The sequence below is a fragment of the Ursus maritimus genome, unplaced genomic scaffold (genome assembly GCF_017311325.1).
Source record: "Ursus maritimus isolate PB19 unplaced genomic scaffold, ASM1731132v1 scaffold_32, whole genome shotgun sequence".
In the NCBI taxonomy this organism is placed as follows: Eukaryota; Metazoa; Chordata; class Mammalia; order Carnivora; family Ursidae; genus Ursus; species Ursus maritimus.
In genome coordinates this window covers 17,160,385-17,187,751 of record NW_024425786.1, presented here as the reverse complement: position 1 = coordinate 17,187,751, position 27,367 = coordinate 17,160,385, and the positions used below count along the sequence as shown (strand labels likewise).

The 27,367-nt window shown below is 48.6% G+C and overlaps 2 protein-coding genes and 1 long non-coding RNA gene across 10 annotated transcripts in view; 2 read left to right on the top strand and 1 right to left on the bottom strand.

Annotated features, from left to right (window-relative positions):
* TCEA3 (transcription elongation factor A3) overlaps positions 1-8,092 on the top strand; it is a 38,534-nt gene extending 30,442 nt beyond the window's left edge. For both annotated transcript variants that reach the window (XM_040618957.1, XM_040618956.1), the window contains exons 9-11: positions 3,151-3,297; positions 5,252-5,323; positions 8,009-8,092. In XM_040618957.1, the coding sequence (XP_040474891.1) occupies positions 3,151-3,297; positions 5,252-5,323; positions 8,009-8,017 (228 nt within the window). In that variant the 3' untranslated portion in view covers positions 8,018-8,092. The remainder of the gene's footprint in view (positions 1-3,150; positions 3,298-5,251; positions 5,324-8,008) is intronic.
* A 2,150-nt stretch (positions 8,093-10,242) lies between these two features.
* On the bottom strand, positions 10,243-16,767 carry LOC103666565. 6 transcript variants are annotated; one of them, XR_005831512.1, is made up of 5 exons: positions 16,749-16,763; positions 15,453-15,641; positions 14,991-15,050; positions 14,166-14,305; positions 10,243-10,812 (listed from the first exon to the last, which is right to left on the bottom strand). It is a non-coding gene; the product is annotated as an uncharacterized LOC103666565 (long non-coding RNA). The 6 variants fall into 6 exon arrangements; XR_569548.1 differs by lacking the exon at positions 16,749-16,763 and adding an exon at positions 16,553-16,630; XR_569549.1 differs by lacking the exon at positions 15,453-15,641 and having other exon boundaries at positions 16,749-16,767.
* On the top strand, positions 16,626-26,741 carry ZNF436 (zinc finger protein 436). 2 transcript variants are annotated; one of them, XM_008694620.2, is made up of 4 exons: positions 16,626-16,706; positions 18,001-18,093; positions 18,865-18,991; positions 21,214-26,741. In XM_008694620.2, the coding sequence occupies exons 2-4, from the start codon at positions 18,061-18,063 to the stop codon at positions 22,464-22,466; spliced, it is 1,413 nt and encodes a 470-aa protein (XP_008692842.1). In that variant the 5' UTR covers positions 16,626-16,706; positions 18,001-18,060; the 3' UTR covers positions 22,467-26,741. The 2 variants fall into 2 exon arrangements, with proteins under 2 accessions (XP_008692842.1, XP_008692843.1); XM_008694621.2 differs by lacking the exon at positions 18,001-18,093 and having other exon boundaries at positions 16,638-16,706.
* The last annotated feature ends 626 nt before the right edge of the window (positions 26,742-27,367 follow it).

Sequence of the window (27,367 nt, the reverse complement as noted above, 5' to 3'; positions counted from 1 at the left end):
AACAGCAGCATATGCCCAGAGTTACACATTGCAATTCGGCTTTACAGTGTCTTCTCTTTCCTTGCAAGGAGAAGCTGGGACTTTTGTGGAAACCTGGCCTTGTGTTTCCTCCTCCCTGTCCCTCACTCTATGGCTCTGGGGTCCCCCTACTTCTATGTGTGTACGTTGTAGGAATGCTAGCAAAGACTCTTCCAGGCAATCCAAGGCATGGGGAGACAAGGCTCAGGAGAACCAAGAGCAAGGTATAGACACAGGCTTGAGCCAAACCCAGCAAGTTCCCCTAAGGAGAGGTCAGAATGGAGCTGAGTGTCTGGATTCAGACAAAGACAGGCCCCAGACATCCCAGCAAAGCAACTGGCCAAGCCGCCAAGGATCATTCACTAGAACGGAGCAAGAGAATCAGGTGCTCAACTCACGCCCAAGAAGAGGCTGACCAGACCACGAGGAGCAAGCCGAGAACTTCGCAGTCCCTCCACAGGGCCAGGCACCAAGGACTCTGCCCTCTGCCAACAGCCCAGGCACCAAATGCAGAGGAAACCTTCATCCTGGGGACCTCTTTGGCCCCAGGCAGGAAGTTTCTATAAGAAACAAAAGACCATTTTTGCTCCAATAAGAAAAGTAACAGCTTGAGGTTGGACGGCCTGCCGTGTCCTGGCTCAGGGGACAGGGAGCGGCCATCAGGGAGAGCCTGGGACCTCAGATGCCCGTGGACGTGGGTGTCTCTTTCTGCATCCTGTGTCTCCCTCATTCTTCCCTCCGTCTTCCTTCTCTCTTCTACTCTCCACCCAGATGTATCCCAGAATGGAGTCGTTTCTGAGACCTTAGAGCTGTTGAGTGGCTACGCCGTCAGCCCCGTGACGAGAGGGGTTTGGTCTGTGCGCTGCTCGCCCAGCACTGAGACCCGCGGCTGGCACGTCACAGCTGCACAGCACATACTCACGGGGTTCACCTTCGGGGTCCCTCCTCTAAAGATGCATGCACATGAGGACCAGTGTCCTCTCCCGCTCTATCCCTGTCCTCGTGTCCTGCCTGATCATAGAGCTGTACGATACCACAGCCCTGTATTGACTCTGTGCGTCTTTGACACGGGGTCCCCGATGAGGCAGGGCAGAGACAGGTAAATAGATTGGGGAGTGGGTGTTTTTCTGTTCTCTGTGTCTTAGTGGGCACACAGGACCCCTTCCCAAAATCTGGCCCCCGAACACACATCTCCAGCTTGAACACACCCCCAGACACCCTTCCCCGAACGTGTTATTCTTGTCTGATCTTCAGTGTCCACGATTCTCTTTCTCTCGAACTGCTGTTTCCCTTGGGAGCTCCTGCTGATCTTTCAAGACTGGTCAAGGTGTCAGCTTCTCTAAGGAGCCTCCCCTGCCCTGAAGCAGTTAGCTACCCTCCTCTGGGCTCTCCCCAGTGCTGTGTATCCCTCCACCTTAAGTACCTCGTACACTATCTCTATCTCGCAATCCTATCTAAATACCTGGCTACCACCAGATTAGCATAACCTGGGGACAGGAAGCAAATCTTCCTATCTGAATCCTTAGAGCTCAGAGGCCGCGGGCAGCGGGAGCCCAGCACCTACCAGCTCCAGAGAGGTGATCCTGCGTAGCTATGCCTGGCTCTACACTCAGTTACACTACTTAGTAACTCGAAAGTGGCCGTGGAAGGAGCATTTACACTATGGAAATTGGTGACTGCTATAAGTCGGGCACCCCTAAGGCCAACACCCGTTCACCAGCACACACACGCAGTTAAAGGCATTCACTAAATTGACATCCAGTACATTTCGAGTGAATGAATGTGTTATGCTCTGGATTTCCCCCCACATTAAAGTTAGCTGCTTTTTGCTTATATGGCCCCAGTTGACTTGTTTTTCGGTATACCTCTGCCCATGGTTAGGGACTAGTCCTTGAACTTAGTATGGTTGGACGGACACGTTTGCACATACCAGAATAATTTGAGGGCACTAGTAAAATCCGCGGGCCTGCCCTTAGGATTTTGGATTCAGAGGACTCTGCATTTCATCAGGAAGCCCAAATGGTGAGAATGTAGGGGTCAGCACAGTACAATCACTTGACCTTTGTGCCAGCTCTGTTTTCCGTGCTTAAGGAGCCAGGGTAAGTAGATGATAGATAGATAGATGATAGATAGATAGATAGATAGATAGATAGATAGATAATAGATAGATGATAGAGAGATAGGTAGATAGATAGGGAGATAGATGATAGAGAGAGAGAGAGAGGTAGATAGATAGGGAGATAGGGAGATAGACAGATAGGGACATAGATAGATAGATAGATAGATAGATAGATAGATAGCAACAATGGAAATGTTTAGCTGGCGCCACGTCCTCATTTTAACATTAGCTCCAGCCATCCTCCCTCCCCCAAACCAACCATACCTAGAGCTCTCTCCAGTTTGGGTGTCCCCTCCTCTGCTGTCCTCTGGCAGAAGTGTAAAGGGGAGTCAAATGGCCAGGGAGATGGATAAAGGTAGGACCTGGGTAATGCAAACGCTGTGTCTGCAGTGCGCTGACGGGAGACGGGAGAGTCTGTTCTCTAGGAGCTTAAAGCAAAAGATGTTCTGTGATGCAGGGGAACAGTTAGCTGTGTGAACCCAGGAGCTTCGGGTCCCGCGTGGGTCAGGGTTGCCGCAGCAAGTCAAGGTTCCCAGCAGGCAGAATGGACTAGGCTGTGATCCCAGTTTGGACAGGCCCCGGGTCAAGTCCAGACCGGAAGGATAAGGGGAGCCGCACAGATCAGGGGGTCACGGTCCAGGCACCTCAAGCAGGAAAGTGCAGGCAGGTACCCAAGGTCCTGGCAGGCAGGGAGAGCACCGGATCTGAGGACATGAACACAAGCTATTGACCCTGGGGCGGAAGCTGTTTGCCTTGTGCGCTCCCACACATGCCCTCCTGCTCTCGGGCAGTCAGAGGCTGCAGGTCTGCCCTTCCGCCCAAAGCAGGATGCGGACTCTTTGGGTATAGACTTTTCCGAGCTGGGGCAAGGCCAGGAGTCTAGGCCTCCCTCCAGCTCCTTGTCCTCAATCCAGCATGTTCCCCTCTCCTCTGTTCAGGCTCTCTAGAAACCGGGTGGGGGGCAGGGCCCCTGGGCCTCTCTAGCCCTGAAGGGCAAACTCCTTTCTCTCCAGGAAATGGCCAGCGACGAGCTGAGGGAACTGAGGAACGCCATGACCCAGGAGGCTATCCGTGAGCACCAGATGGCCAAGACGGGCGGCACCACCACCGACCTGTTCCAGTGCAGCAAATGCAAGAAGAAGAACTGTACCTATAACCAGGTGTGGGAGAGGGGGCTGCGGGGGCGGAGGCAGAGAGCCAGAGGCAGCTTTGGAAGGAGCAGGGGGGAGGGGGTGCGGGGAGAGAACGGGCTAAAACTCCCAGGTGCAGAGAGAAGGCCAAGTCTTGCTCCACCACCATGCTGCCCCCGTGGCTTCTAGCAAATGTTCTACATGTAGGATCACCCAGAGGGGTGTCTGTGAAGCACGGCCAGCGTGCTCTGGCCTGCCCTGAAGCAAGAATGGAAGGAACCAGACTCACCAGGCACGGACTTCTGTAGAGTCACAGGTGGCTGGAAAGAAACTTAGCAATAGAGAACTTAGCTCCCTCGTTTCATACACAGAGAAACTGAGGCCCAGACAGGGGTCAAGCTTTGCAGCTTTGTCCAACGTGGCCAAGACAGTCAAAAATGGCAGAGAGACTAATAAACCCAGATTGAGACTTTTCTCCCTGCCTGCAATACAGCCAGCAGAGTTGAAGGCATTTAGCCCCATGTCCTGAGGCTGAAGACCACTGACCTGGCATGGAGGGGGAGGGTCGCAGAGGGCTGGGAAGGCCCCTTCTCGGAAAGACTTAAAACCCAGGAACCGCCTTCTGTTTCTGGGCTGTATATATTGTGTTCTTGGGGCACCGCTAATCTTGGATTCTAATTTGTACCTAGTCATTCTAGAACTCTATTCCTTCTCCCATCTGCTGGGCGAGCAAGATTTATCAAGAGCACCTTGCCCTCAGGAATCAGCAGCTACAGTAGAACTATAGCCAGCCTTGCCGTTCTGGAGGAGTCTCTCAAAGCATTCCCGTTCAGGAATTCAGAGATGTTTGTGCAAGCCTCCTGCTTTCTTCCAAGCACATTTCTATGTGGAGTGATGTGTTTCCTGTGCATTGCCTCCCACCAGAAGTAAAGTGCCCCTTAGCCAAGTTTCCTCTGCACAGAGAAACCCCAGTGTTATGGTCCCTCCGCTGTTACTGCTTTGCAGGAAGGAGGCTGGGCTGAGCCGTGTCCTCCTGGCCCAGCGCTGGGCTCCCTCAGTAGCCGGGCGATTACCCCTTCCCGCCGCCCTCCAGACTCCCAGCTGACGTCACAGTCAGAGCCGAGTGTCAGCAAAGTAACACGTCATGCTCATCCAGGGCTGGCTGTAGAAAATCAGAACAGTAATTATTAAATCTGCAGCTGCAAGGGATTTGCTGCGGGAAGCCCGATTCCTGCATCTGCCTGGGTTGGTCAAGGGCGTGAGAAACTAGGAAACAGGACATTAAAGAGTCCCAGGGGTCCACTGATCTTCAACTTGCTTTTCCTCTCTGGGCCTCAAGTCTTGCACCTCTAACATAAGGAACGGGGGTGGGGTGGGGCGCGTGGGTGGCTCAGTCGGTGAAGCGTCCGACTCCCAATCAGCTCAGGTCTTGATCTCAGGGTCGTGAGTTTGAGCTCTGCATTGGGAGTTGGGCATGGAGCCCAGATAGATGATAGATAGATAGATAGATAGATAGATAGATAGATAGATAGATGATAGATAGATAGATAGATAGATAGATAGATAGATAGATAGATAAGGGAACGAACTAGATGATCTTTAAGGGCGCGTCGAGCTGCCAGAAGTTCTGATCAGGGAGGCACAGCCGCTAGGGTGTGTTCAGAGGTGAGTCAGGAAATAATTCCTGTAGATGAGCCTTGAGGCAAGAGAAGAGCGATCAGTTCAGAAGCATGAACAAAAGTGAAGGTGCAGAGGGCTGGTTGAGCCAGTGAGGCACTGGAGATGAGCTGATGGGCCTGAGAGAGAAGAGGGGTACGCTGTGGAGTTCCCAGTAATGAGGGAGTGGCTGAAACGGGGCGGGAGTAACAGTGCCAAGCTCTGGGATTTGGACCTACGGCTATAGACGGTGGCAGCTGTGGCACGTCTTAGAGCATGCGGGTGAATTCCTGAGTGGTCCAGCTCTCGCTCTCTCTCCCTCTCTCAGGTGCAGACACGCAGTGCCGATGAGCCCATGACTACCTTTGTCTTATGCAATGAATGTGGCAATCGCTGGAAGGTCTGTATGTCTGAAACTTTCTCCCTCCCCTGTCAACCCCAGCCGCTGCCCCACATAAGGAGAACTATAGCCGTAGCCAGGAAGGGGGGCTGACCAGCCTGTGCAGAGTGGGTCTGCCGAGCTGGAGACAGTGGCAGGTGCTTGTTGGGGAGGCGGGGAGAGGGTGCATGTGTGTGTTTTTGTTTTGGAAGGCACCCAGCGCGGGTGGGAGCAGCAGCCCACATTTTATCACAGGATGGGCAAGTCTGTCATTTGAGCACAGATGCAGTCAGCCTCCTGAGATCCACAGAGGGGAGGAAAAACAACGGCACTCTGCCTTTGGACCGCACCTCTTTGCTGAGTGCTTTCACAGATGGGATATCCTTTGCACCCTGCCAGAGACTGGGATGAGAGGGAGGCTGAGCCCTGCCAGGGGGTATTGTCACCAAATAGCTCCCAAGTCATCCTCCCCTCGTAAAGCAGCCCTGGAAGAGCCTTACGTTACCCAAGATTGTAATCTGGGCTGTCCCAAGCCCCTGCAAAGACAGAGGTTTTGTTTTTAGGCATGGGAGCCAAGCAAAGACTCCTCCCAGAGTGCTCCTTCCTGCCACGTCTTCTTCTGAAAAAAGTCAGTGTGATCATGTGACTGATGTCAGTTTCCGGTACCGTCTGACTTGCACGTGCACTGCGTGATGTCTGGGCCACCAGGCAGCCTGCAGGTGCTCCAAGGGTTCTGAGGCGCTCAGCAAGAACCCAAGACAGCCTGGGAGTCGGGAGCCCTGGTCGTAGGTCCCACTCTGCCCTACTCGTTGTGTGGCTCTGAGCTTGTCACTCACCTCCCCAAGCAAAAGGGTGTTGCTAATGCCTTTCTCCCATGGCTGATGTGAAGAGTATTACATACGCATCCACACTTTGCAAACAACTATGAGAAGTGTTCTTTACAACACTCCTCTCACTTTCAGGAGAGGAAATTGAGCTCCTGAAAAATCCTTAGCGAGCATAAAGCCACACAGTTGGGAGCACTGAAAGACAATACTCCAAATTCCTGATCGATTGAGTTTTCTGCAACCTTACTAAGGGCCTTGACGGCCCTGGGGCCTCATTAGAACTGCCATATTTTTTAAGGTAAAAGTCAGATGACTGTGTATTTTTCCTTTATTCACCTACTGAGCACTTAGGGATGGGGCCAGCTTAGTGGCCTCGTGGTTTAGAGCATGGGTTTTGGCATCAGGTTCAGATTCTAGCTTTATCACTTACAAAGTGACTTTGCTAAGTGACCTGATCTCTCCAGGCCTGAATTTCCTCATCTATAAAAAGGGAATATTAATATCTAGTCTACAGAGCTGTTTTGAGGAATTAGAGAAGGTAATATAAACAAAACATTAACAGCTCTGTTATTAACAGCTGATAGCTTGTATGGTATCTTTGTCAAGCCAAAAAAAGGTCTCCCTGCCTCCAAGTAGACATAGCCTTGCACCAGGGTACAGAGCTAGGCAAACAGGGCAGGAGCTAAGTTTCAACCCCAACTTGCCCTGGGGCCAGGCTCTCTTGTGCAGTGCACAACCTGTACAACCATACCCCCCCCCCAAAAAAAGGCCCTGAGCACCTATGGGCTGGCCCATAGAAACCTCCATTCTTATTATTCTGAGTTTGTGACCTATTAGTATTATGGGAGTTTGGGCGAGTCACTTAACCTGTCTGAATTGCTTCTTTACCTGTGGAAACGGGAATGATATATAGTGCCTAGCTCATGTGGTGACCATGAGGATGTAATGCTGCTTAGCCCAGAGTAAGTGCTCACAAATGGTAGCTCTTGTGATTATTACTGTTGGGAAGAGGACATTCTGCATGCTCTGAATCCAGCTCCTCTTCCTTCATTCCTATTAGTAGGAGCGACAGGGCCCACTAGACATGGCAGCTACATGACTTCTGACAACATTTTCCGGTAGTGTCCCTTGCTATGTGGGAGGCCTAAAGTCTAACCGACTGATTAGTAATAATCACAGTGATTTTTTTTTCTTGTTTTAAAGATTTTATTTATTTATTTGACAGAGAGAGACAGCCAGCGAGAGAGGGAACACAAGCAGAGGAAGTGGGAGAGGAAGAACCAGGCTCCCAGCGGAACAGGGAGCCCGATGCGGGGCTTGATCCCAGAACCCCGGGATCACGCCCTGAGCCAAAGGCAGACGCTTAATGACTGAGCCACCTAGGCGCCCCCACAGTGATATTTTTTTTTTAAGATTTTATTTATTTATTTGACAGAGAGAGAGACAGCCAGCGAGAGAGGGAACACAAGCAAGGGGAGTGGGAGAGGAAGAAGCAGGCTCCCAGCGGAGGAGCCTGATGTGGGGCTCGATCCTGGAACACCAGGATCACGTCCTGAGCCGAAGGCAGACGCTTAACGACTGAGCCACCCAGGCGCCCCCCACAGTGATATTTTTGACCATGAATTAAAAGCCCACCACATGCCCGGCATCAAATTTCCTATTTATTACCTGCCAGCCTCTTGCACTGGCCAGCATTACGACCCCATTTTACAGTTGAGTGATTTGTTCAAGGCCACACAGCTAAGAAGGGCAGAGCTGGGATTTGGACTCTGGTTTCTGTGGCTGCGGATACTACCTTCTTTTTCAACCCCCCACCCCACCCCACCCCTGGGTGACACAGGGAGAGCTCTAAAATTGTATTGCCTTTTTGGTTTTGTAGTTCTGCTGATAGAACCGCCAGCCAGGACTTCAGTGAACAAGGTGAGGAAGAACAAAGAGAAAGCGCTAAGCCATTGTAGCTGGAGAAAAAAATAAAAATGAAGATGAAGAAAAATGCTGAACTCTGAATGGGCTCTTAGGGATCAGAGGGAGAATCATAGTCTGTGGTTAATATTGATTCGCTCATGGGGAAGCCGAATTGGGGTCTAAGCTAAGAGTCTGTGTCATCAAACCTCTTGCAGAAGCTCAGAGACTTCAGAGCCTCATGGCTGAGGTGTCATGTCTTGGACATAGTTATAGCCCTTTGCTTTGAGTCCCTTCCCGCACATCCCAAGCTCTCAGCTTTTTCTGAATTGAAAAAGACCAGCCAGACGCAAATCTTACCCCATCCCCACCCCAGAGTCTCACGTGTGGGACAGCTGGCGCACAGCTCGGCATAGGCAGATGGGGCTCCCACGCCGTATAGAAAGATCTCTTCCCAGACACTGCTATCCCCTGTTCAGAGCTGACTTCGAGGGCCTTTAAGGACTCCAGACCTGGTCCCTCTAGGCAGAGAACAGATCATCTTGACCTCGAGCTTTCTGAGCGAAGGGCACAGAGATGCCCGAGTCCTGCAGATCCTGAGGCTCCGAACCCAGGCCCTGGGGGTCCCCTCTTCACAGCTCCCTCTGTGGCCTGAGCTCCAGAGGAAGTCTGCAGGGCACAAGGGGCCTTGTCGTGCACCTCCTGCAATGACACTGGCTTGCTTTTTAAGCTGATAGGAACTTTAGGCAAATCTAGAACCTTCTGGAAAAGCCTCATGAGCTGGTCTGGTGGGCATGTCCTGGGTCTCAGTCTCTGATTGTCCCTAGCCTTCTGATGGCCCCAGGCTGAGCCTCCTGGACTCTGTGTTTCCTAAAATGGCCCGAGTACAGGAGTCAGTGAACTCCTGACACTTCATCTCCCTGAGCCTCTCACCTGTAAATATAGGAGCGGCGTGAGTGCCTCCTTCACGGGGTGATGGTGCAGAGGCGGCTGGTCTCTGTCTGCCTTGGTTCCCTCTTCGGGCAGCTGTTGGGGGTCACTTCCACCCAAGTTCCTGCTACTCCCGGGCCTCCTCCACTCTGGGACTGACGACTGCCTTCCTCCTTCACCCATCACGTGCCTCCCCCATAGACGAGACCTGTAAGGAGACCGTGCATAGAAACCGGCCACCGGCTTCAGCCTTGCCACGGTCAGATGTGGGGTGGGTCCTCTGGAAGGACAAAAAATCTTCTCTCAGGAGATAAAACACACAGAGCTTGTCCGTGGCAGAACCAGGACCCACACCTTGGTCTTCTGCCTCCTGTCATTGTGCTCGATGCTCTGCAAGCCCCGGAGCTGTGCCCGGCGTTCAGCCCCCACCTTCCAGGAATGCCCGGCCTGGCAGGGAGAGAGCCCGTATACAGTCTTCCACACCGGACGGGGGTGAGGAGTGCCACACCTGAGGTACGACTGTCCCCCACAGCAGAGTGGGGCAGTGTCGTTTACACAGCCCAGTGCTTCTGACACTGGGCCGGAATCCCCTGGGGATCGGGTTAGAAATGTAGATTAGGATTCAGTGGGTCTGGGCTGGGGGAGGGCGGTCTGAGATTTTTCTTTCCTTTTTTTTTTTTTTAACTTTTACTTATTTATTTATTTATTTTTAAGAGAGAGAGACAGACAGAGAGAGAGAGAGAGAGAGAGAAAATTCATATATGAGCAGGGGGAGGGGGAGGGGCAGCGGGAAAGGGAAAGAGAGCATCTCAAGCGGACTCCAGGCCCAGCCCGGAGCCCCACGTGGGGCTCAATCTCACGACCCTGAGATCATGCCCTGAGCGGAAATCAAGAGGCGGACGCTTAACCCACTGAGCCACCCCGGTGCCCCCCCCACCCCCGCTTTTTTAAAAAAACATTTATTTATTTATTTATTTATTTATTTGAGATTTTTTATTTCTTACAAGCTTCCAGGTGCTGCTGATGCTGCTGGTCCACAGACCACGCTTTGAGTAGTAAGCGTTTAGCTACCCAGCTTTTTCTTTGCCATGATCAAATCCCCCATCCAAATGTCTAGAAACCAAAAGCACTAATTATCGATATCACTGTGTCGAGAAATGTGACTTCGGGCTGCTTCAGGCAGCCCCACGGGGTGACTTTCCGTAGTCACAGTCTCAATACCCATTGTGCTCCTGGTGTCAGGGGGAGTTACAGCACAGGAAAAAATACAAACGCTGAATCTCCGCCCTCAATAACCTTACTGTTTACAAAGGAGATGAGTCAGATTAAACAGCACAAGAACAAGTCGGCTCCAGTCCGCACGTCTATACAGTACGCGTCTGCGTTCACAAAAGGACACAGAAGAGCATGAATAGGCCTCAGACTGTGTTCATCAGCCGACGTCAGTACCCTCCCCGCTGGTCTTCCTGTGTCCACTCTGGACCCGCTCCAGTCCATGCTGTCCCGGCACTGACCGGAATAGGCTTTTCAAAATTGCAAATCTGATGGTGTTCTAGAGCCCCCACTCTACCACCCCGCGTTTCAGGCCTTCCATTTCCCCCACTGTGTCTGGCAGGATCCACAGGCGGTGGGGGGCTGGCCTCTGCCCTGCCCCCATACTTCGTGCTCCAGCCACGCTGGCCATGCTGTGCTCCTCCTCGTCACGCAGTCCTTGCACACAGCCTGTTGGCTGGGACTCGTGATTTAACTCCCTCTCCTCCTTCACGTCAAAGACAAAGACGGGCCGAGCTGCAAGGGAGTTCGCATGAACTTTGCCACTGGAAGTCTTCCCAGGGGAGGGTAGACTGCTACCTTCCAGGAGGAAAAAGACAAGGTCAGGGAAGGTGAAACACAGAGGCCGTGCTTGGGATGGAGGAGAGGACTTCTCACCCGCAATGTCATGGCCAAAAGCCCTTGAAAACAAAATACATTCAAGATCTTATGACCAACTTAGAAGATATTTTCTAATCACAGGAACCTGAAAGACTATATCGAGTGCAAAGTCTTCCCAGTAGGCTCATTCGGACTACCAGATCTCTGTCTGTAGCCGTGAGATCCCTTGAGCTTAAGACTTACGTCACCAAGTGTCTATCTGGATTTCTCCTCTCAATACGCTGGCCCTGTCCATACAATTTATCTGAAACTGAACTCACATCTCTTTCTTAAGTGCCCTCTTCTGTCTTTTATATTTGTCAGCTAGATCGCTACCTAGAACCATCTCTGACCCTCCCCTTGCCCTCTTCTCTTTGTCAGTTACCGATTCTATTGTCCTTCCCCTGTCCAACCCTGCTCTTCCCCAACCCTAGCAACATTCTTTCAGGGTTTCTTCTTACCTGCACTGATACCAAGGCCTTCTACTGGCCTCCCAGCTCAGAGCATCCCTACCTTACCTGCATCTGCCCTGCGTGGCTCTGAGCGTCGTACCCCCAGTCTCCTCCGCTGGATTTCCTCCAGCTGGCGAACGAAACTCGAACTCCTTGGTTTGACTTTCAAAGCCCCTCTCCTGTCTTGGGTGGCTTATCTTCCACCCCTCCTGCCCCTTTGCTCCAGCCTATGGGAGGTATTTGCCCTGTCCTTGAAAACCCGATACCTGGGCGCCTGGGTGGCTCAGTCAGTTAAGTGTCTGCCTTCGGCTCAGGTCATGATCCCAGGGTCCTGGGATTGAGTCCCGCATTGGGCTCCCTGCTCAACAGGGAGTCTTCTTCTCCCTCTCCTTCTGCCCCTCTGCCTGCTTGTGCTCTCTCCCTCTCTCTTAAATAAATAAATAAATAAATAAATAAGGAAAGAAAACCTGATGGACCTTCCCAACTGTGACTGCCTATTCTGATTCCCCTCCCTCCTGCCCCCCCCATCCTAATCTTGCCCATTCTTCAAGGCTTACCTCAGGTGCCTGTCTTTCATTTTTTTTAATTGAAGTACAGTTGACATACATCCCTTTTTTGTTTTGTTTATCACTCACCATCTTTTTTTTTAAAGATTTTATTTATTTATCTGACACAGAGAGAGAGAGGGAGAGCAACAGAGGCAGAGGGAGAAGCAGACTCCCCACTGAGCAGGGAGCCCGATGTGGGACTCAATCCCAGGACCCTGGGATCATGACCTGAGCTGAAGGCAGACGCTGAACCAACTGAGCCACCAGGCGTCCCTGTGGACATACGTTCTTAGCTTCAGGTGTACAGCATAGTGATTCACAATTCTACACGTGACCCAGGGCTCACCACAGGGAGTATGTCACCCTTTGGCACCGTACAACATTATTACGGACTGTATTCCCTATGCTGTACTTTTCATCTCTGTGACTTATTTATTTTATAACCGAAGTTTATATCTCTTAACCCTCTTCACTTAGTTCACTCCTCCCCCTGCCTTCCTCCCCAGATGCACATCTTCTGTGTCATCTTCTCTAATCCCCTGGCCACAAGAGATGTTCCACAGAACTCCCACAGTGCTGTGACACTTTAATAATTACACTGCATTCTACCATGATGATGATGATTTCTTTGGATCACAGTGTCAATAACATCTATTCATTATCGAGCATTCACTAGCCAGGTATCTTGGGTACGTTCCGTAACTTGCCCATGCCTCTGTTTTTCGTCTGTAAAATGGTGGTAATAATGGCACCTGGCTCAAAGGGTTGTAAGGATTCCTTACGATCATACCTGACACAAAGTACTTGATTAGTGAATGTGAGCTACTGTCACTACTGTGAGTATAGGGGCTTACTTTCTATTGTCCCCACTAACCCTCAGACCCCATGAACTGGGTTACTATTATCATACTCTTTTGGTTTGGTTTGGTTTTCAAATATTTTATTTTTAAGTAATCTCTACACTAAACATGGGGCTTGAACTCACAACCCCGAGATCAAGAGTCACATGCCTTGCCGACTGAGCCAACCAGGTGCATCCTTTAAAAAAAAAAAAAAGATTTTATTATTTACTTAGAGCACGCGTGTGCGCACACACAGAGGGGGAGGGGCAGAAGCAGAAGGAGAGAGACCATCTGAGGCAGACCCGAGCCCTAGGCAAGCACTATTCTGCTTTCTGTCTCTATGAATTGTATTATTATACTCTTTTTAAAAAGATTTTATTTATTTGAGAGAGAGAGAGAGTGAGCACGAGCAAGGTGAGGGGCAGAGGGAGAAGCAGACTCCCCAGTGAGTGGGGAGCCTGACGCAAGACCCGATCGCAGGGACCCTGAGATCATGACCTGAGCCAAAGTCAGACGCTTCACCGACCAAGCCACCCAGGGGCCCCGTATTATCATACCCTTTTCACACACTGAGGATACCAAAGTTCAGAGTAATTTGCTTTTAGGAGACGGCATCTGGACTTGAACCCAGGCCCCCATGCATGCTCTAAGCCACTTTGAAACATGGCTTCCTCTCACAGGGCATCTGTGATGTGTTTTACTTCCCTCGTAACAGTGATGGCGCCCGTGTGCCCAGGCCGTCCTCTGTGCCCGTGTTTTGCCGCCATTCTCACATTTAATCGTCACAGCAGCCCCGAGGTCATTGTGAGGGTCCGTGTCCTATCTCCCCGCACACTGATACAGAAGTGAGACACAGTAAGCATGTTCAGTCTATGGGCCTATCCGATGCCTTTAAGTAGGCCAACTCATACTAAATAAGTTTGTTGTACGATTTTAATGCAATTGTTTACGTTTTGGGGAAAATGTTGATCCTCTCAGGAGAAAACCAGCTGAAATTCAGGACCTCGGAAAGAACTTCCCAATCCTCTGCACTCCCCCTCCTCCTGCAGAGTCAATCTGCTCTTCACACCCCAGGCCAGCCCCCAGGCCGCCCCCCTCCCCCCCATCTGTACCTCATCCCCAGCTCCGCTGATCCGAGGCCAAAGCCTGAGGCAGGCAGGCCAGGGGACATAAGAGACTGTCCCTGCTCGGCTTCCTCCCCCTGCCACTCCACCCCCACACGCTTCCCTCTAGCCCTGCACAATCCTGGCCATCCTGGAACAAGCTCTGTCCTTTCACGCCTCCCTGACTTCGCACATGCTGTTCTGGAAGACTGGAATGCTTTCCCTCCCCTCGTTCTCCACCTCCGAGACTCCTACAGTCTCTGCGAGCCAGCTCAGATGTCACCTCCTCTGGGAAGCCTCCTCCCCTCTGCTGTCAGTCCGCCCCCTTCTCTGCACAGACTTGCTCACCACATACTACAGCACTTGGCCTGCAACGACTGCTGTCGGTGTGTCCCCCGTGTCCCCAACTCGTGCTGGAATGACGCTTCATCTCTGCTCCGCGCGGGGGTCAAGGGGAGCCCAGGACGCTTCGATTTTTTTTCAGGCTCCTGGTATATTTGAAAATGAAGAAACGACAAAACAAGTTCACAAATAAATACTGAGGCATGTTTTTCCATGTTTAATACCTTAATGCTTCTAATTCAAAAAATTACACCATAATTGGGCTGCTCACAAGATGATTACAGGATTTATTAAAATACAATAATGCATAGTGCTCCACAGGCATAGCAGTCTTTGTTAATAAGAAACAAGCTTAAGGACAAAGAATGAGGGTCTTTCATCAAATTAGTTAGTGGATCTGACATAATGTATAACCCCATTCGGAGATAATGTCAAAAGCTAACTTGGAGACCCTGGCCCAGTGGGTTTTCTGGCCCCTTTCCGTGATGAGGGGCTCTGCTGCCACCTCTGTACCCAGTAGGTGCTCAGTGTTTGCTGAATGACGGGAACACGTGCAGCTTTCCAAGTTAATTATTGAAAATTCACATACAATAAGTATTCCTGAGAAACAATGAAGTCCTGAACAATGGGGCAGGAAGCCACCTCCTTCTCCAGTGACCCCCAGCCCTAAGTGTCCCACTGAAGGCTGCAGCAGGAAGCCCCTCACCCACCGTCTTTCCTCCCCTTCTTCCCCAAGGGCATCAAAGGCAGTCAGGCTTTCCTTTTGCTCTCAGACTCTCTTCTCCTCCACCCTCTTGAGGGTCCCAGGTGAAGGGAGAGAAAAGCACTTACTCAGAGAAGGAGGCCGGCAGCCAAGCTGGGCTCGGAGAGCCATCCTGCCCCCAGGCAAGCCTAAGGAATGAAAGAAACAGCGAGAGGACAAAGAAGGACTTAAAGCACTGGAGCAAGGGGGAGAAAGGCCTAAGGAAGTTTACAAAGCAATCTGTCAGAGAAGGACTGAAAAGGGAGCCCTGCTGGGCTGAGGGGCTCAGGCGCTCAACTCACCTTAGGCCCAATTAGAAATGTGCAATTACTCAACCAAAGTCTGAACTGACGCCCCTCCTCCTTGTCCCCCAGAAGTTTCCCTGAGCGTGAGGCCTCAACTTGCTGGGTTTTGGCAGCCTCAAATACCTCTGCTCTACTGGGCTCAATCTACCAATTTGCTTGAGTCTGCTCAACTGGCCCAACTTCCAATTCCCTCTGGATTTCTAGCAGAAACACTATGTGAGTTGAAGGTCACCAGCAGATTCTCACCGCTCTTGGGCCACTCCGACTTCCCAGATTTTCTGAGCCAGTGAAAATATCCACAGACCTTTCTGAAGTCTCCCCTGCCACCAAAGGCAGGATTAATAATAATAACAGCGATCATGCGAGTGTCCATTCTGTGTGGAGTGCGTTATGTCACCTCACTTAGTGCTCACCACCGCCTGAGGTCTGATTGCCCTGTTTTACAGAAAGGGAGAGACTGAATGACGATCTAAAGGACAAACAGCCTGGACTTCAATTCAGGTCTGTCCGACCTTGATACCCCACACTCTTCCCACTATGGACACTGTCTCTCGGGGACCCTCTACAATTCCTTCCCCCCTCCTTTTGTTTTCTTTTTTGTGGAACCCAAATAAATTTCAGATGGGGTTGGATGGTACGACTCTGAGCTATCTAAAGAATTCCTAGCCTCACAGCTGGGGATGGGAAGTGGAGTGGGAGTGGGAGAGTCTGCCTCATGGCTGGGTAGGGTCCTAGTTCTTTTTAGACACTTGAGTAATTTAACCATAAATAACTGGGCACTGGGAACAGGACACTCACTAATAAAAGCATAGCCTGGAGTCATGTTGGGGGTGGAGGGGGGGGAATTCAAGTCACTCAGTGGGTGGATGTATCTGCAAAACAAAAGAAAAGCCCCTTTCCCAGCCCAGGCGGAGAAGTCTCCTGTAAAGTTAGAGACAACAGGCTTCTGGGCACGTAGCCAAGGTTCTGGGGATATTTATAACTTGAAGAGGGTGGGAGTCCCTAATAAGCTGCTATATTCTTTTTCCATCACTTCCCTCTCCAAGGCTACAGCGAGCTCAGGGCTCTTCCCCACGCAGAATGCCTGCTTTCCCTAGCGCTCCGCTGCCATTGTCTAATTTTCTCATCCTGGCTGGGGAAAGGGAAGGCTGCAAGTCCTTCCGTTCGGAAGAACTCCAGTTGAATGCAGCTTAGCTGCTGCTGGTGTTTCTTGGCTAGCTGCTGTGGTCTCAGAGAGCTGCCTATGAGTCTGTGGTTTCCCTGAGCTGCCTGAGAGTCTGTGAGTCTTTGGGATCCGCCTACGGATCTTTGGGCTCTGCCTGCAAGTCTACGGATTTGAAATCTACCTGCGGGGCTGAGGTATCCGGGATCTGCCAGTGATCTCCAGAATCTTTCCAAACACCCTAAGTCTCAGAGGACTCTGCCTGCGGATTTGGAATCTGTTTGAGGCCTCTCAGATCTCAGAGCCGGCGATCTAGTGGATCTTCTGCGGGTCAGGAGGTAAGTCTGTTCTTTTCCCAGCGGGGTTTTTCGGCTTCCCACCTTCAGCCGGGCAGGGACCGCTAGCATCCTGAGGGTCCGCCCGGCTCAGGCCCTCAGAGGCCCAAGAGCCCATCCGTGCAGAAGACCGTCAGAAATCCTTTTAGGAGACAAGCTCTCAGGGATGATAAGGACGACTCTTCTCAGTCCCGGGGCCTGACTCGCTCCTCCTTAGGCGCCCTATCCCCCACCCTCGCTTCTGTATTCCCTCAGGGTTTTCGCTTCCCCTCGGCTGGGCGCAACTCAACCCGCCCCTCAAGGGGAGCCCTCTTTAGAAGGACAAGGTTGGATGCCCCTACAGGGTTAATAGCGATGGGGCCGGGACGCCGCCTGGCCAAGCCCCGGACTGCACCAGCCGGCGTACCGGCGGCGCGGGGCCTCTTGGGAGTTGTAGTTTGAGTGGCTGGGTGAGAGTGCCGCAGGCACTGCTGGGAGACGTAGTACGTGGGCGGAGCTCAAAGTTACAGCGCGGCCGCTGAGTCTCCCCTGGGGAGTGGGCGGCTGCCGCTTTCCTCTCAGGCCCCTGCTGTCAAATGAAGACTAATCCCAGAAGAACCCAACACAGGCCAGCGCCTAAATTAGGCCCGACGTCGAAGTTAAGGCCCGACTCAAGCTTCTAAGGTCGTGAGGAGATGCAGGGCAACCTCTCTGGCTTAATTGGGCTGTGGTCTCCAAGAGAAGAAAGCGGAAGATACTACGCCCTGGCTAGGAGGACGTGCTTCTTTCTTCACCCTTTTGTTCTTTTCCCTCCTTGGTTTTTGGCCTCTGACTGGCCTTTGTACGCCAGAATGGAACTCCAACTCCCGACAGGCCACGGGGGCAGGCGCAGGCGTAGTAGAGGACCTCAGCCAAGGTACAAGAGGCGGGCCTAGTGTTCGGCATCTAATTGGCAGAACGTTTTGCGAGCTTCGCTCGCTGATTGGTTGAGGTAGCTGCCGGAAAGGGCCCGGCCTCGAGAGGGGAGAGCGGAGGCGTTCTGTGGGCTGGGCTGAGAGCCTCCTCCCCGAGACAGCATCGACTTGACCCCCAGCCCGGGAGGGCCCGAGCCAGGGGTCTGTCTTAGTAAATTCCTGCAGTGCCTCCACCCTACGGTGGCAGAGACACAGAGGGCGGGTCGTGCTCGAGGGTCAGGGAGGAGAGTGACCCGGCCCGGGTCCAGGGCCCTCCCCACCCGCCTGGCGGCCAGAACTCCAGCCCTGGGGAGTGGGCAGGGCCTGTTTTCTGTGCCTCACGCCCTGCTTTTCGCCTCCTTTAGCGCTGTCTGCTAGCTGCCTTTCCTGCTCTCTCTTCTGGGAGGCGAATCCTTGAGTCCGAGATGGCAGCCACCCTGCTCATGGCTGGGTCCCAGGTAAGCCGGGGGTGGCTTCTCGGACCCTGCCTCTGCTTACCCACCTGTCCCGGCGTTTCTTTGCTCTGCAAATCCGTGTTGGAAATTTCCTGGGATTAGTAATTCGCTCGCCTCGGTATTCTGCCTCCAGGAACCTCAGTACCAGGCCAGTATAGCCACCAACAAGCGTTTATTGAACACCTGCTGTATGCCTTTAAATACTGGGGAGACAAAAGCTGGATGAAACGGGCCCTCCCTGCCTGCTCACAATCTGCAGGGAGACAGACACATCCGGTTAACCGTGATACAACGTGATAACAGCTTTATTTGTCGTAGGAACATAGTGCCGTGGTGTGGGAACCAAGAAGTGGGAGTGATTAATTCTCGAGAGTCAGAGGGAGGAATGGAGCAGAGCAGGAGGATAGGGGGCACTGAAGAACAGTTGGCACTGAACAGGGCCTTAAAGAATTGTAAGATTTCACTAGTCTGAGAAAGAGAAAAGAGGAACACTGAGTAAAGGTATGGAGAGATGTAGGTGCTGCATGTGTTCTGGAAAAGTGCCGCTAGAGGATAAAGTTCTGGAGTGGGCAGGGATATCTGGGCATGGAACCAGAGCAGTAAGCTGGTAAATGACTCCCTTTTCTTTTTTTGCCTGCTTATTTCTTCTCTCGACTCTTCAGAGTTAATTCCTTTTGCCTTCTCAACAATTCTGACCATGTCTCTAATTTCAAGAAGAAAAACTGGTAGTAACCTCCGGATACCAAGTAATGAGGAAGCATTGTGTGATTTCAGGCACCTGTGACATTTGAAGATATGGCCATGTACCTCACTCGGGAAGAATGGAGACCTCTGGACCCTACACAAAGGGACCTTTACAGGGATGTTATGCAGGAGAATTATGGAAACGTTGTCTCCTTGGGTAAGTAAGGATTCTCTCTTTCTTCACCCCCACGTTTTCAAGACTCTCAAAAATGGCTTAACTCTTTCAACGCAATCTGGTTGTTTGATTTTTAAAGCATTTAATTGGCTCTTGGCTTGAGTTGAGTCCTCAGGCAAATCTTTGTAGGAACATCAAGGTCATATTGTCTAAAAAGAAAATCTGTTTCTGCCCATTTTAGAAACATTCGGTTTTCTTGTGCCCTGAGTCATCTACCATTTTCTAGCCTGTTTGTACAGATCACTGACCAAACAGGTCTGACATAATGGTGCATGCCAGGATGTAAATGCCCCTGTAAATGGTGGTTTTACTGGAAGATGAGGGGAGTTCTGACCCAGGTTCATTGGAGGGCAAAAAGCCACATTTTTGTGTTTGTTTTGGCTTCAGAGCCCTAGCTTTGCCTGAGGTCCTTTATTTATCTGGAGCAGGTACTTGTCTAGAGATGTCTCAGAGTCGATCGTAGGTTTTAAGTGTGTCAAATATTGTTCAGGACAATCATGAACTAAATGAGATCACAGATTCAATTAGGAAGGGAACCTAAATTTTTTGATGGTCTGCAAACCTGTCTTCTCTTAGCTATCCTTTGGTCTGGGTGTAACTAGAATAAACAGAATATTCTTGAGCTGAACAGTCTTTTGACTCACTTTGTCTCCCAGTAAGACTTGACAGAAGTTAGCAACTATGTTTGGTTCACTAGGTCATCTGCCACTCATTAGGACTAATTCTTTTTTGAAAATCTTTATTTCTGTAGCCTTTTCCAGAACAAAAGTCAACTATGAGGGGTTTCCTTTTAAACTTGGGCTCTTCCTGATGTTCCAAGATTCTTGGATCTTTACTTTAGAAAAGTAACTAGAAATGAAGTTATTTACCCAGATGTATTGCAGTGTCTGATCCAAATATTCCATTCAATCCAACAAAAGCAAGAAGTGAAAATCTTAAAGAAATGTGAATTTATATGGCTGTAGTCCAGCCCAAGAAGCCCTTGTTAGAAGGATGGAAGTATGGAAGAACACATGCATGTGCGCGTGCACACACACACACAGAAAAATAAGTTCCTTTCCCAAATAAATTTGGGACTGGGATAATAATATTTACAAGGTTTCTTTATCTCCAGACTCTTCGGAACCTTTAATGTGTTAAATGGCATGTGAATTCTAAGAAAAAGATGTTGGATGCACCATTTACCAAATAAATTTATCCAAGGACCCTTTCCTCCCAGGATACCTAGTAACCTCTTTGTTGAAGAGTACGCTAAGAAATACAACTTGGAAAATACAGTGTCTGGTAGAAAGTTTCTTATAGACAGTGGTTGTATATTTTCATTTTCATTTGAAGACTGTATTTAGTTATAATATCAGGAACGTTCTGAGCCAAGCATTGTTTTTGCATCCTCCAACCTTCCCTCCTCTGTTCATATTAAAAGGCCACTGGAAAGTAGCAAGTAGTGTTTGGCAGTCACCTTTCCTGTCAACTAAAACTTGATACAGCTAGACAAAAATTTGTTTTTTCTATAGTAACCCAGTAGATTCTTAGTAACTATTATATAATGGTAATAATAAAGACTTGAAAAGTTAAGAACATAACACACAACACAATCACACATAAAATATCTAGGCCCTTGGCTTTTAGAGATTCTAATATACAGTCTCTTATATTTTCTGTTTCTGGCTCTTTTCTTTCAAAACACCAGGAATATATACAATTTTCATAAAGAACCATTAACTATAGTGGTACAGAGCAAGAACTATTATCAGACAGACCTAGATTTAAATCTTGGCTCCACCATTTACTACTCTATGAGCCTGCACGAGTCACTTCTCTGGGCCTTTTTCTTTTTAAGATTTTATTTATTTATTTGTCAGAGAGAGAGAGAGAGCATGAGCGCACAAGCAGGGGGAGCAGCAGGCAGAGGGAGAAGCACACTCCCCTCTGAGCAAGGAGCCTGATGTGGGACTCCATCCCAGGACCCTGGGATCATGACCTGAGCTGAAGGCAGACACTTAACGGACTGAGCCACCCAGGTGTCCCATTTCTCTGGGTCTTGGATTTAAATCATTCATAGAGTAGAAATCATCATAATGCTCAACTTTCAGGGTGGTTGAGGTAATTCGGGTAAAGAATTTAGCACAATGTCTGGTACACAGTAGGTAAATTTTTTGTGTATATTTGCCATTATTATTATTATTATTAATCCTTTATTACAGATTTTGAGATCAGGAGTGAGAATGAGGTGAATCCGAAGCAAGAGATTAGTGAAGATGTAGAATTTGGGACTGCCTCTGAAAGACCTGTTGGGAATACTGAGGAAAATCCTGAAAATGAAGAGACCTTTGAAAGTGGAGATAGACCAGAAAGACAGTGGGGAGATTTAACAGCAGAAGAATGGGTAAGCTATCCTCTTCAACAAGTCACTGATCTGCTCGTTCACAAGGAAGTCCACACAGGCATCCGATATCACATATGCTCTCACTGTGGAAAGGCCTTCAGTCAGATCTCAGACCTTAATCGACATCAGAAAACCCACACTGGAGACAGACCCTATAAGTGTTATGAATGTGGAAAGGGCTTCAGTCGAAGCTCACACCTTATTCAGCACCAAAGAACGCACACTGGGGAAAGGCCCTATGACTGTAATGAGTGCGGGAAAAGTTTTGGAAGAAGCTCTCACCTCATTCAGCACCAGACAATCCACACTGGAGAAAAGCCCCACAAATGTAACGAGTGTGGGAAAAGTTTCTGCCGGCTGTCTCACCTAATCCAGCACCAAAGGACACACAGTGGGGAAAAGCCCTATGAGTGTGAGGAGTGTGGGAAAAGCTTCAGCCGGAGCTCTCACCTAGCTCAGCACCAGAGGACCCACACAGGTGAGAAGCCTTACGAGTGTAATGAATGTGGACGAGGCTTCAGTGAGAGATCTGATCTCATCAAACACTATCGAGTCCATACGGGGGAGAGGCCCTACAAGTGTGATGAGTGTGGGAAGAATTTCAGTCAGAACTCCGACCTAGTGCGCCATCGCAGAGCCCACACAGGAGAAAAGCCGTACCACTGTAATGAATGTGGGGAGAATTTCAGCCGCATCTCGCACTTGGTTCAGCACCAGAGAACCCACACTGGGGAAAAGCCATACGAATGTAATGCTTGTGGGAAAAGCTTCAGCCGGAGCTCTCATCTCATCACGCACCAGAAAATTCACACTGGAGAGAAGCCCTATGAGTGCAACGAGTGTTGGCGAAGCTTTGGTGAAAGGTCAGATCTAATTAAACACCAGAGAACCCACACAGGAGAGAAGCCCTACGAGTGTGTACAGTGTGGAAAAGGTTTCACTCAGAGCTCCAACCTCATCACACATCAAAGGGTTCATACGGGAGAGAAGCCTTATGAATGTACCGAATGTGAGAAGAGTTTCAGCCGGAGCTCAGCTCTTATTAAACATAAGAGAGTTCACACTGACTAAGTCCTGTAATTACAAGAAATGATTCATTTGAAGGTACAATTTTGACATCAAAGAGCTCTCTCAACACTGAGCTTCTTTTACCATACTGAATTTCCTTGTGGGCCACGGTTAAAAGCATCAAAGAAGATAAGCCATTTGCAGTTCTGACCCACAACTCTGGGAATGTTATCCCCTCCTCCAAAGTAGTGATTTTTATTCATTCGATATTAATGAAGTACTTCATCAAAATCAGCCCCACAAATAACTGGGAATCTGAAGACCAGGGGATAAATGCTGGTAAATACTCAGGCCTGGAAATGGAGTAAATCTTTAAAAGTTATTTCTCTCATCCTTGGCCCAAAGAACTATGCTAGGGGGAAATGTTGGACTGTAATAGGGTGGTCACAGCTGCTTCAGAAAAAGACAACCAGAGACTGTGTGAATTGCCACACCTATTCACTCTCCATAGTAGTTGGGCACACACATCTTCCCCTTCAAAAGGCTTTTTTCTTGAGTTGCTCCTGCATTTGTATCTTTCCATCTTCCTGAGAGCAGGATTCTGCACGATGAAGGCAATGATCAAAACTTTTTTCCTCATTGTTTCTAATTTAACTTTATTAAAGCTTGCATCTTTGCAAAGGCTAACTGAAGATACAGATTGAAAGGAAAAATGAGACACAGGTTTGGGGACCAAGGACTCATCAGTTGTGGTGACTTTAGCAAGAGATGCCCACTGTTGTTATTGCCATTAATCAAAATGTATTCATTTTCTTTGGGGATCACTGTAGGGAACGTTGTAGGGAAAATATCTTCAAGGAAAGCTAGGACCATACTGATGGTGGAGTATAAAGAGCAAGTGAGATTGACCACTTCAGGGAAGGAAACACAGAATTCCTCCCCAAGGAACACCACCAGTCCTTTCTATGTTCTTCCCCCTCTACCCTTTAAGATCAACTCTCCTTATACTGCTAACTCTAGAATTTGCTAAAGGCCACATCCCAGTGTTTATCTTGGCTTGCATAAGGGCATGTGTAATGTACAGTAAAACGTGTATTCCTGTAATTTTTCCAGTAGTGGAAACTGAATTCACACAGAATTAGCATGTTCTTGGGTGATGTTGATCATGTGACAGAACTACAGACAACTCCAATGTGAGAAATGTCCTTTTGGTTTCATTTTTTCTAAGGAAAAAATTTAAACACTAGTGCTCTAGTGTGCACTCTCCTGTAAGATCTGTCTTTGTACAGAACTAAGCACTTGTTTATGTGTATCAGTCAATTGTGGGAGATAATGACTAGACAGAGAGGTTGATTGTCCTGTTCTCAGACCGAATTATCTTCTCTTTGGGCTAGTCACAAGGAATTAATAAACCTAGGTAGGAATGTATTTCCATCCTCTCAGTCTACAGATACATGTGGTTAAAATGAGAGTTGACCCAATTTAAGCCTGTTAGTGTCAGTTCTCCTTATCCCAGCCCACCATAGGAATTAAGAAATACCCCAGATATTGATGCTTACCCAGGTATTTGGGGGTGGCAGTGTGAGGGGACTAGAGTAAGGAATATATATTTTTGAGAGTGCCCCCAAATTCTTTCTACTGTGCTTTATTGTGAGTGTTGTAACATTTGAAAAATACTTCTGCCATAGCTCTTTTGGACTTGGTGTGTTAAGGAGCCAGTGGTCTCTCGAGTAGTCTACTAAAATGAGTCATCAGGACCCACAACCGTGTGGGACTGCATCCTTTGCAGTGACACAGCCCTGAAAGTAACAAAATGAAACACCACTCCACCAAGGAGGTTTCTTTATTATGTTGCCACTCCTATTGAAATGCAAACTTGGGCAGGGAGCATGTTTTGTGTTCTATACAGAATCTAGCTGACTGTGGGTATTCCTATTTTAATTGTTGAATGACTTACATGTTCTTGATGACTAAACTCGAGTATGTCTTTTCCTGTATCAGTGTTGCTAATGTTTTTAATGAATATCGAGGTTCTCCTGTTGTGTCTGCGAGCCACAATGGGCATCAGCTTTGGAGTGGCCACAGAAGACAGCATCCTCATGACCCAAGTGTATATCACTCCCTTTTTCTTCCCCACTCTCCTGCCCCATCCCGACCTGTTCCTGCTGCTGCTTTTGGCTTCTTAGAGGTGAGTGGCTCAAGAAGAGGCTTCTAAGTGCCCCAGCAACCTCTCCATATGTGTACACTTCAGCTGGGAAGTTAAAAGGGCAAGGGCCAGACCAGCTGTTTCCTCTTTTACCCAATTGCTGCCCATTCGCTGTGTTGAACTTTGTGTAGAACTTATGCATCAGACTCTCCTTGCTAATGCTTTTTGCATGTCTTCTGCTCCCAAGTCTCTGGCTGCCTCTGCACATGCCCTAAACACTTTGTGCCTGTTTTCTATGGTTGTGGAGAGTGAGTGAACAAGTAAGTGTGTAGAGCAGTTTTTCGTATGGTATTGGTCGCAGTTATGCTAGTGTCTATCTACATCTGTATTCTAACAATATTCTATAATTAAAAGTATAATTTTTAAAAATCAAAACACTGAGAATTATTTTAGTAATCCAGCACTGATTCCTAAAATGGCATTTCATCAGATTCATTAAAATGGGGCACGATTGTGTTGACATTAATGCATTTGTACAAATGTTCTTGTGGAAATTTGGGAGTACGTTGTTTCCACACATCGGTGAGCCCTCTGGATATTGCCATACTTTGGGAAGATGCAAAAATCTGGATAGTTTCCTATGAAGATTGGGCTGGTGGCAGAACAGCATGGAAATATTTGGTTATGAGTGCCTCATTAGCTTTGGAGAAGGAAAAAACAAACACGTCCAAAAGCAGAAATGAGAGGAGGCCTTGTTGCTTTAAGGAGATATTTTTGGGTATCTGTTGAGAACGCTAAAACAATTTCTACTGAACCAGTATTGGGATCCCAGAACAGATACCTCTTAGAAACAGTCAAAGGCCCTCTGTGCATGACAGAGTTACAGTTTGCCTAAGGTAGTGATTATGTATTACTAGGGTGGGGCCACAATTTTCAAATTACTTACAAGCAATTTTCTCTAATGAAACCTTTCTTTAAAGGGAGGGCCAGTCTAGGCAGAGGTAGGGAGTAGAAGTGCTTTAAATTGGGGGAAAATACACATAGGGAAGAAAAACTACAACCCTATAGCCAGGACTTGAAAAGAGATTTTATCATAATCTTTTTAAAAATTCAATTTTTCCTTTCTACATGTTCAACAACTTTTATTTCTGGGAGGAAAAGTTAAAGGAAAACGCGGGCTCACCTGGAGCCTCCTCTCTAAGCGTATTTGATATGTTAATACTTCGCCATTATTATAATGGAGCAGACTTCCTTCTGTGTGATGTGTTCTCTAAGAGGCTAGGTTAGGGCTTTGCTTCCAGGCCACTAGGATACCGATGAATGCACTGAAATGATAATTTGTTAAGTGGTTCCCTACTGTTTCAAAAGTTGGTATTATTTGAAAGGGAGTTCCTATGCCCTGGGAGAAATGGACTTTTTGAAGCACTGGTTAGATATCCATCTCTACGGTGTAGCCTGGGCTACCGCTTATCTACGGGAGACTTCAAAATAAAAGGTCATTAATGAAAAACAATTGAGGAATGAAACTAATAGAAGAAAATTACCTCGTCATGACCCAAAATTGTTTCATAGTTAATCCCATTTTTAAATCTGTTTTCCTAAATGCTTCATGTTCAAAGTTTGTATCATTTTCAGCTTCTCCAAAGGTGGTTTTGTTTTTCCTTTCTGGGAGAGATTGAGGCTGATAACCTCAAAATCTCACTTTGAGTTTCACAACAGCCCCTGCACCTAGCTGCCTTATAGACATCTCCGTTTGGAAATTACCCAGGCACCTTAAAATCAAGCCCCAAACTGACCTTACCACTTTCTTCCACCACCTCCCAGCTGCTTCTCTTGTATTTCTTTCTTTCTCTTTCTTTCTTTCTTTTTAGATTTATTTATTTGAGAGAGAGAGAGAGAGAGGGCGAGCATGAGAGAGTAGGGGAGGGGCAGACAGAGGGAGAAAATCTTCAAGCAGACTCTCTGCTGAGAGGGGAACCCCGGGACCGGGACCACCTTACCACCCATGAGATCACAACCCGAGCCGAAACCAAGAGTCCAACGCTTAACTGACTAAACCAACCAGGCACCCCTCCCATATTTCTTAACTCGGTCATTGCCTAGTTATCCAAGCTAGAAACTTGTATATCATACTCAACAGCTCCCGTTCCTTTTGGCGCCCTCCCCAAACCAATAAATATTAGTGGAATAGTCATTGAGTCATGACCAACCTTGCTTTCTATACTTGCTCTCTCACCACTTTCCCTGCAACCTTGGGCAAGTTATTTTCCTGTTCCTTGGCTTTCCCATCCATAAAATGGGGGTAATCATGTCTGCCTCATAGAGTTGCAAGGATAGAAGTGAGCTAATTGGGCTTGAAATACTAGCTGCAGTTACTCCTATCATCATCAGGCCACACCCTGCTTGCAGTTTTTTTTTTTTCTTTTAAATTTTACCTGGTTACCGTACAGTGCAATATTAGTTTCTGGAGTAGAATTCAGCAATTCTTCACTTACATACAACCCCCAGTGCTCTTCACAACAAATGCCCTCCTTAAAACCCATCACCCATTTAACCCATCCCCTGCCCACCTCCCTCCAACAACCCTCAGTCTGTTTTCTATCGTTAAGAGTTTCCTATGGCTTTTTTCCCCTCTCTCCTTTTTTTTTTCTTTACCCCCTTCCCGTATGTTCATCTGTTTTCTTTCCCAAATTCCACATATGAGTGAGATCATGGATCATATAGTATTTGTCTTTCTCTGACTTATTTCACTCAGCATCAATACACTCTAGCTCCATCCATGTCATTGCAAATACCTTTAAAGATTTTACTGAGGGGG